Source organism: Culicoides brevitarsis, chromosome 3 (genome assembly GCF_036172545.1).
Source record: "Culicoides brevitarsis isolate CSIRO-B50_1 chromosome 3, AGI_CSIRO_Cbre_v1, whole genome shotgun sequence".
Lineage (NCBI taxonomy): Eukaryota > Metazoa > Arthropoda > Insecta > Diptera > Ceratopogonidae > Culicoides > Culicoides brevitarsis.
In genome coordinates this window covers 5,969,554-5,978,866 of record NC_087087.1, presented here as the reverse complement: position 1 = coordinate 5,978,866, position 9,313 = coordinate 5,969,554, and the positions used below count along the sequence as shown (strand labels likewise).

At 22.2% G+C, this 9,313-nt stretch overlaps 1 protein-coding gene across 1 annotated transcript; it reads right to left on the bottom strand.

Moving 5' to 3' along the window:
* Positions 1–2,641: 2,641 nt before the first annotated feature.
* Positions 2,642–9,220, bottom strand: LOC134833792 (uncharacterized). Its single transcript, XM_063848242.1, has 7 exons — positions 8,717–9,220; positions 7,761–7,939; positions 7,523–7,697; positions 4,757–4,813; positions 4,507–4,697; positions 3,485–3,568; positions 2,642–3,423 (listed from the first exon to the last, which is right to left on the bottom strand). The coding sequence occupies exons 1-7, from the start codon at positions 9,168–9,170 to the stop codon at positions 2,869–2,871; spliced, it is 1,695 nt and encodes a 564-aa protein (XP_063704312.1). The 5' UTR covers positions 9,171–9,220; the 3' UTR covers positions 2,642–2,868.
* Positions 9,221–9,313: the final 93 nt, after the last annotated feature.

Here is a 9,313-nt window from a genome sequence, read left to right as displayed (position 1 = left end):
TTTTTTTGAAAAATCACTCGTGTAGTTTGAGATGAGGGTTTTTTGGTTAAAATCAGGTTTTAATTGTACCAAAGACATAATTTAATAATTAGTTTCTCGCCATAGATCTCAAACAGGTGTTATATAAAAATGCGTCTGACATTGATTTTGACCTTATTGTCTTACGCTGTATCAAAATGCTTACCGCTATAAAGTCACACATGTGTCTCTTTGAACATATGTTTTGTTTAGGTTACGCATTTTATTTTTTTTTTTGCCAAAAATGCTTTTAATCGATGATTTTTATGAATTCCTTCCTTAATAATTTTTGATCTTCAAAAGGTCGTAAATTTAAAGATGAATACCGTTTTATTGTGAATTTTTTGATGATGCGTAAGGTTATTTATTTTAATTCTATACTTGAACTTTTGTTATTTTTTTTTTATTTATTTTTTAATTAAAAAATTTTAAAAAATTAAAAATTTAATTATTTTTTTTTATTTTTTATTTATTTTTTTATTTATTTTAGGTATTTGTTTTATTTATGAATTTAATTTTTTAAATTAAAAAATTTTTATTAAAAAAATTAATTATTTTTAAATAAAAATAAAATTTAAAAAATATTATTTTGAATTAAATAAAAAAAATATTTTTAAAGAAATAATTAAAATGTTTAAATTTAAATTCATTAAAATAAAATTAATTTAAATATTTTTATTTTTATTTGCTTAAAAAAACAAAAAAAATATTTTTGGTTCAATTACTTATCAAATTATAAGTTTTAATAAAATATTTTTTTTAAATATATGTTAAACTATATTTTAAATTTTTTCTTGGTTCGTTAGAGCATAAGAAGCAGTAAAGATAAAAATTTAAGGTTCGTCGCTTTTAGAAACAAAAAAATATCAAATCTTTCTATTTATCTCGTAAAAAATATTCTCGAATTTTTGTGTGACGTAATCTGTTCCGGTTATGATTACAAATTTTCCCTTTGTGGTTGAGGCAAAGTTCGAAATTGATGATTCGTTACTTTAAATTGATATTTTGACTTTGTTTACTAAATTTTTTAAATGGTGCAGACGAAATAAATAAAATTTAATTGTTTTTTTGCAATTTTTTAAATTATTCAAAAGTGACCTTTTTGATGTTCATCTTTAAAAGAAAAAAAAAATAAATTTAAAAAAAATAAATTATTAAAAAAATAATAAAATAGTCAATCACTATCATTTTTTTCATTAATTTTAAAAAATTGAAAAAAAATTAATTAAAAAAAAAATAAATATTTAGTAAAATTTTCTAATTTTAATTTAAAACTGTAGTTCAATAAATTTATTTTTAAAAAATTCAATAAATTTCATAAAAATATTTTGACAGAAAATTTTTAAGAAATTAAAGTAATTAATCTGTAACGGTAATTAACACTATTTAATAACTTTATTATTAATTTTACTTTAACTCAATGACAAATTAGGAAATTTTTTAATATTAGGTAATAAAAAATAATTAAATAAGTAGAATTTTGTGACACTTTCGTTAAATAACCGTTTATCAAGTGAAAAATTTTATAAAAATATTAATTAAAACAAGTACCTAACGTCTAAAGAATGTTCGATGTCAATGTCAAAAAATTGTCGCAAAAGGTCGTTGCTGTAAAAAAAAAATACAATTTCTAATTAAACTTTATGACGTAAATATTTATTCACAAATGCTTTTAAATTATAATAAAAGGATCACGGTCACTTTTATTTATCTACAAGAATTGAAATGTTACATAAAAAAAATTATTTCAATTCAAGGCTTATTTCCTGTCATGCTCCGTATGTCACTGCGGTAAGTGAATTTCAGCATGTGTCGAACTTTTTTATTACAAATTTAATCTATTTTATTAATTACTGTTGGTGTGATTTGTTTCTCGTTTTTTTTCGAGAAAATTCATTAAACAATTAAATTTAAAAAAAAAATTAAATTTAAATTTAAATAAAATCTTTATATAATTTTATTCAACATTTTTTTTATTTTGTTTTTTGATGATTTATTATCATAACAAATATTAAATTAAATAATAAAATTTGGGCATTTTTGTTAAGTTTACAAATTTTTTTTAATTCAAAATTTTAAATTAATAAAAATAAAATTATTAAATTAAAAAAAATAATTAATTAAAAAAAATAAAATTAATTATTCAGAATTTACCTAAATTATTTTTTTTTTAATTTTTTAATTAATTTATTTTTTTATTTATTTTTTTTAATTTATTATTTTTATTAATTTAACTTTATATTAAAATAATTTAATTAATAAAAATTAATAAAAAATTAAAAAAAAATAAATTGAAAATTTTAAAAAAAAAAAATTCTATCAAAATAAAAAAATGAATTGAAAATTCTAAAAAAAAATAAATTTGAAAAAAAAAATAATAAAAAATAAATTAAATAAAAAATTTAAAAAAAATCAATAAAAAATAAAAAAAAATAAAAAAAATTATTTTAAAAATTAATTTTATCAGAATAAACCTTGAGATAATAATAATACTTTTCAATATCTCACACAAAATTAAATTATTTAATTTTTTTATTATATTTAAAACAATTTCCTACCTTGAAAGTGCACTTATGTGAAATAATCAAATTGCAGACAAAAAAATGCATTAAAAAATAGAATGACCAACTTCAACATTACTTTATTCATGGATTTCTGACGATCAAAAAACTATTCATAAAATATTCATTCATTCGCTGTATCTGATAATAAACATATTTAAATTTATGCACTGAAAAAAACACAACACAAGCAACCTCGAACGGTTTTGTGTTAACATCTTATCTTCATATCGTTGTAATTTGTCAAAAAAATTTTTTTTTTTGTTTTATTGAAAGAGAAAAAAAAATGTTATTGTCCCTTTTTGACTTCATCTCCTTTGCTGCTTTCAACACGCCCGACATTGTTGTTGTTGTCGAAATTGCATTTCTTCGTCGCTGCCTCGAGTTTGCTTGATTTCTTGTATGCCTTGCGATAAAAGTCCGCAAACAAGTACATCATGAACGCCACATTGATGAAGAAGCAAATTGTGAGGACCTTGTGAAACTTGCGACAATTGAACGCCGTCACCATCGCCAAATAAACGAGCATCAAGCCAAATTGCGTGAGTTGGATCCACGTCATGTACTTTTTCCACCAAATGAACTTTTGGTATTTGGGTCCCATTGCGGCAACCATGTAGTAAAAGTACATGATGATGTGCACGAACGAATTGAGGGCTCCGATAACGACGCCTTGCTCATCGGGCATGTACTTGAGGTAGGCCCAGCAGAAGAAACATGTCACGGAATGATGGTAAACGTGAAGGAATGAGACTTGATTTTGCTTTTTGCGGAGCACGAAGAAGACCGTATCCAAGAGTTCGACGACTTTTGAGAAGAAAAACCACCAAGCGCAGTTTACGATCTACGAAAATTGGAGAAAAATTAATTTTTATGGAAATTTTAAGAAAAAATTAAATTTTTACCAAAGTAACTAATTCGGGATTTTCTTCTCGAGCTGTGCGACATCCAAAACTGAAGATGTAAGTTAAAATATTTTCAACGAAGGCCTGAAAATGAAAATTTTTTAATTTAGTAAACAATTCAAATAAATTTTTGAAAAATTTTTCAAAAAAAATCTAAAATTATATCAAAAACGGTTTTTTGAGTTGGCTCAAAATGATAAATTTTCCATGAATTTTGATATCTGTCAAATAATTAAAGATGTAAAAATTTTATTAAAATTAGAATTTTTTTAAGAATTTTACAGATTTTTGAATTAAAATTATACTTTAAAGCTGAAAAACGTTAAAAGTTTCAATTTTTTTAGATTGAAGCTTTTAATTTAATTTTGACAGCTGTCAATGTCAAAAACCGAAGTGTCAAAATTTTGACAAATGAAACAAATTTCGTTTAAATTTTTATTTTTGAACGACTTTAAATCTAAATATTTACCAAATAATGCCTTGAAATGTAAAATATTTATAAATATCAAAAAATTTTGACAGCTGTCAAAAAACGAACTGTCAATATTTTGGCAAATGCTACAATTTTTGTTCACATTTTTAATTTTGAAGGATATTAGGCCTAAATTTTTATCAAATATTAAATTGAAATGTCATAAATTAAAAAAAATAACAAAAAATTTTGACAGCTGTCAAATATTTAACTGTCAAAATGACAAAAGAAGTGACAATTTTTAAACATTAATTAATTTTAATAAAAAATTTGAGTTCTTGATGATTTTTTATACGAAAAATATTTATGAAATTTCAAAAAAAAAATAATTTTTAAAAAAATTTTTGACAGCTGTCAAAATATTTTTCTGTCATATTTGTATCAATTTCCTTAAATTTTAATTTTAAAAAAATAATGAAGTTTTTTTTTAAATTTTTTAATTAAAAAAATCTTTCAATGACTTTTAAAATTTGAAATTTCATCAAAAATTTAATCTTTGACAGCTGTCAAATATTAAAAAAAATCGAAAATCGAAAAAAAATTAACTCACCTGCGAGAACAACCAACAAGAAAACAAACACTGGTAAGCATTATAAGCAATCATAAAATTTTTCAGTTGAAACGGCTCCCGATTTTTCATCCATTCCGGACCAACTTTCAGCACAAACACCAAATAAGCGACCAAAATCGTGATCACGGGAACTGGCGAACTCATCAAAGGCCATTTGTCGACTTCTTTGTCTAAAAATAAAATTTGAGAAAATTATTAAAATTTCTAAAAATGAAAGTAAAAAACTTACCAACAAGAAATTCTAACGGAATTCTCACTTGAGATGCCATTTCAATGCAACAACGACCTACAAAAGACGAGAAAAAGTAACAAAAGTTGCAATTTCTAACAAATTCATCAATCAAAACATTCGCCCATTGTCCAAAACTCTCACTTGCTATCATTTGCAATCGCTTGAAGGTCTGTTATTATGACGAACAATCGAAAAGTTTCAATCAAAATTGCATCGTAAGCATCTCAAATTAACGCAAAGTGTGTTAAATTTCTGTTTTTTAATGAAATCAAGAGTCATTTATGACACAATAAAAATATTTGTTTGTCTATTTTGGTTCTAATTAACCTAATTAAGTTAGCACGATTTTTTTTATTATTTTTTTTCGTGTTAGAACCAAAGTTACAAAATTTGTTTATTTACCCAAATTTATTCAAATAACTTTAAGGTCAAATGTAATTTTTTGCTTATTTTTATTTGTTTTTTGTTTTAGGTTTCAAATAAAGAATGCAGGGTAATGTAAAATTGAAAAAAAATAGGTAAAGTTCATTGACTCGATTTTTTTTTTGTAAATTTATTAATTACGTGAGTTACAATTTTTTATGTAAAAAAATATTATTTTATTACCTTAACGAAAAACTTATTATTTTATTTTTTAAAAAATATAAATTTTATAAAAATATTTTTTTTTTAATTTTTTTAATTAAATATATTTTTTTAAATTAAATAATTTTTGAAATAAAAATAAATTTAATTTTTTTATTTTAATTAATTTTTTTCGTAAAATTAATTTTTATTTATAAAATTAAATTTTAATTAAAAATTCAGGAAATTTCCCAAAAAAAAATTACTTGACTTTCATTACAATTTTTTTTTTTTTTTTTTTTTTTTTTTTTGTAAAAAAAGTTCAAGTTCAATTAAATATTTAATTTAATTCATTAAAAATCTGATTTTAGAATTGCAAATTTTTGACGTATTTGCCCAAATGCTTTAATTTTTTTTACAAAAATTTATGCAAAATTGACATTTTACGAGCATTGACCTTCGATGCAAATAATAATTTTCACTAATTGAGTAAAAAATTGTAACACATTTTTTTTATTTTATATTTTTTAAATATTTTTTATCCTTTAAAATTTTGATATTTTATTTCGATTTTTTTTTTAAATTTTCTCCTCTTAAAAATTTTAATGTAATTTGTGAAAAATTTAAATAAAAGAGAAAAATCTTTACAAAAATATTTTATTTTTTATTTTTCAATTTTTTTTTAATTTTATTTTTTTTTTCTCGCATTTTGCGTCACTTTTTAATTTTCGCGCTGTTGTCATTTTTTTAAATATTAATATTCACATTTTTTTATTATGTCAAAAAATATTATCCAATTTCGTCAAAATAAATTTTTTTAATCATTTTTTTGCATTTATTTTTTTGCTTTTGTAAGCACTTAATAAACACTTGCAATAAAATTATTTTTTTCATAAGTTCAATCGATTGCCACGTTTTTGCCTGCATTTCCGTTGCAAACAAATTTTTTTCTATAATTTATACTTTGAACTAGATTTTTTTTTTAAATATTTCTTATCATTTCCTTTTTATTTATTTTTTAATTAATTCATAATTTTTTTTTCCTATTTTTTTATAATTTTTTTAATTTTTACACACACCAAAAAAATTAAAAAATAGTTAATTGGAGCAAATTACCTAATTTCCGTTCTTAACCAAGCGACGATAATTTAAATACTAAAAAGAAATTTACTTGATGCCTCGAGGACGTTCGCTAAACTTTATTTTGTTCAGCTGTACGTGGATTTAATTCACGAAATGCGAGTAAAAGTACATCAAAATTATTTACGATGAAGTACGATTGCATGTCGTTAAGGTTTGATTGATATTTTTATCAATTGTGTGCGCAGTTTTTAGGCGTTAAAACTTTTTTAACGGATGGTTTGATAGGAGTTGTTTTGCTTGAAATAAAAATAATTAATTTAAATTTTAATTAAAAAATTAAAAAAAAATAATTTTTTAAAATTTAAATTTTTAAATTTTTATTAATTAAATTAAATTTTTTAATTTAAAATTAAATTAAATTATTTTTTTTTTAATTTTATAATATTTCAAATAATTTTTAAAAAATAATTAAAACTAATATTTAATTAAAAATAATTATAAAAATTAAATTTAAAATTTAATTTTTTTTTTATTTATAATAAATAATTATTTGTACAAAAAAATCGAATAAAAATTAAAAAAAAAAATAATTTAAATTAATAATAATTTAAAAATTTAAATTATTAAAAAAATAAAAATAAAAAATGATTTAAAGTATTTAATTAAAATAAATTTGGAAAATTTAAATAAAATTATTAAAAAATTATTTTTTAATTTAAACAAAAAAATTTTTTTTTTTATTTGAAAATTTAAAAATTATTTTTAATTAAATTTTTAAAAGCCTTAAAAATTAAATAAATTTAAAAAGTAATAAAATTTAAAAACTATTAAAAATTCCATTAAAAAAATTCAAAAGAACTTTGGATCATGAAACAAAATTTTTGACGTCATTAAACTTCTACTTACACACAAATTTCTCACCTTTGACTTTCGATTTGTCGAACGCAGCAAATTGATATTCTCATTGTTCCTTTATAATTTCATTAAACGTAAAATCCATTGTCAGTATTTCGGAATTCCATTTATGTAAATTTTGATTGACGGGAATTCGATGACTTTTCCAACAATTAACAAAAACAAAAAAATTGTTATATAATTTATTATTTTATTCTATACTTTCTTTCGGTTTGCGGTAATAAGTTTTGCGATAAAAGTCGAAAAACAGCAAAAACATGAAGAGATTCTGCGGTACGATAATAAATGTGGGCCAACACGGGAAATTACAATCCGGCTTCAGCCATGGTTTGAAGAGCAAAACGATCCAGTGAAGAGCTATCATGCCGAATTGGATCTAAAAAAGAATATTTTTAATAATTTTTTGATTTTTTTTAGGTAAAAAATTAGGATTTCGAACCATTTGAAGTTGAGTAATGTGCTTTTTCCACCAAAGATTCTTCTTATGTTCGGGATTAAGTGACGTAAGGAAGTAGTAAAAGTACATAACGACATGCACGAAACTGTTCAAGAGTCCCATTAAGACGCTGTGACCTCCAGGGAAGTATTTTGCGCCGCCCCATGAAAGCATTACCATGCCTTTGATGCAAAATTTTTATTAAAATTTGAAAAATTAAATATTTTCATGAACTTAAGATGCTTAAGTCATAACTTAAGTCGTTAATTTAAAAAAATCATCTGAGTTTTTTATTGAAATTTATTAAAAATCTTAAAAATTTGATAGCTTCTGAACAATTTTGATTGAAAATTAATAAAAAATAATTTTGAGTTATGACTTAAGTTCATAAATAAAAAAATTTATTAACTTAAGAGCCTTAAGTCATAAAATAATTCATAAAATAAGTCATAAAATAAGAATTATCACAATTTTTTTATTGAAAATTGTAAAAAGCTTAAAAATTTTAAAGCTTTGAATAAAATTTAATAAAAAAAATTCTGATGATTTTCAAAAATTTACGACTTAAGGTTCTTAAGTTCAAGAATTTTGAATTTTTATGAATTTAAAAATCTTAAGTTATAACTTAAGTCGTTAATTTTTAAAGTTTTTGATAGATTTTGATAAAATTTTTTAAACTCAACGACTTGAGTTATGACTTAAGGTTCTTAAGTTAATGAATTTTAAATTTTTATAAACTTAAGAGTCTTAAGTCATAACTTAAGCCGATTTTTTCATAAATCTTAAGAAATTTTTATTGAAATTTGTTAAAAACCTTAAAAATTTTAAAGTTTTTGAACAAATTTCATTAAAAATTTCTGAAGACTTATGAAATTAACGACTTAAGCTATGACTTAAGACCCTTAAGTTCATAAAAAAAGTAAAAATATTTTTTTTTTAGATTTCGTCACAAAACTCACCCGTATGATGATAAACATGCAAAAAAGTGACTTGATTCTGCTTCTTTCGCAACACAAAGAAAACCGTATCCAGCAAATCGATCACTTTTATCACAAAGTAAAGATATGCGCGACGTGCTGTTTGCATCCCCAACTCACTTTCCGTGTAATCAACCGGCTCACACAACAAACTATATTTCGTAAAGAATCCCAAACGAATCGCATCAAAAACAAGCGATCCGCACAAAATTATCTGAAGCAAATTGTAATATTTGATAATTCCATCCAACTTGAAGGGCTTTCGATCTTGCATAAGTCGCGGTCCCAAACTCTTCACAAAGTACAAATAACCCGCGAGAAGTAACAATCCCGCGCCCGGATCTCGCATCAAGGGCCAATCACGAACTCGCGGATCGCTGCACTCGTCATTCCAGTAAAAATGTAACTCGATTATTTTTCGTAACACGTAAGCCATTATTTTATATTTTTGAGTTATTCGCTTTAAGTTTAGCGACTTTGCTGTTGTAAATCTAAGTAATGACTAAAAATTGATTTGAATTGGAAGTGCGATTGAACCTTAGAATTGTTGACGATTTTTAACGAATGGATTTGAATAAA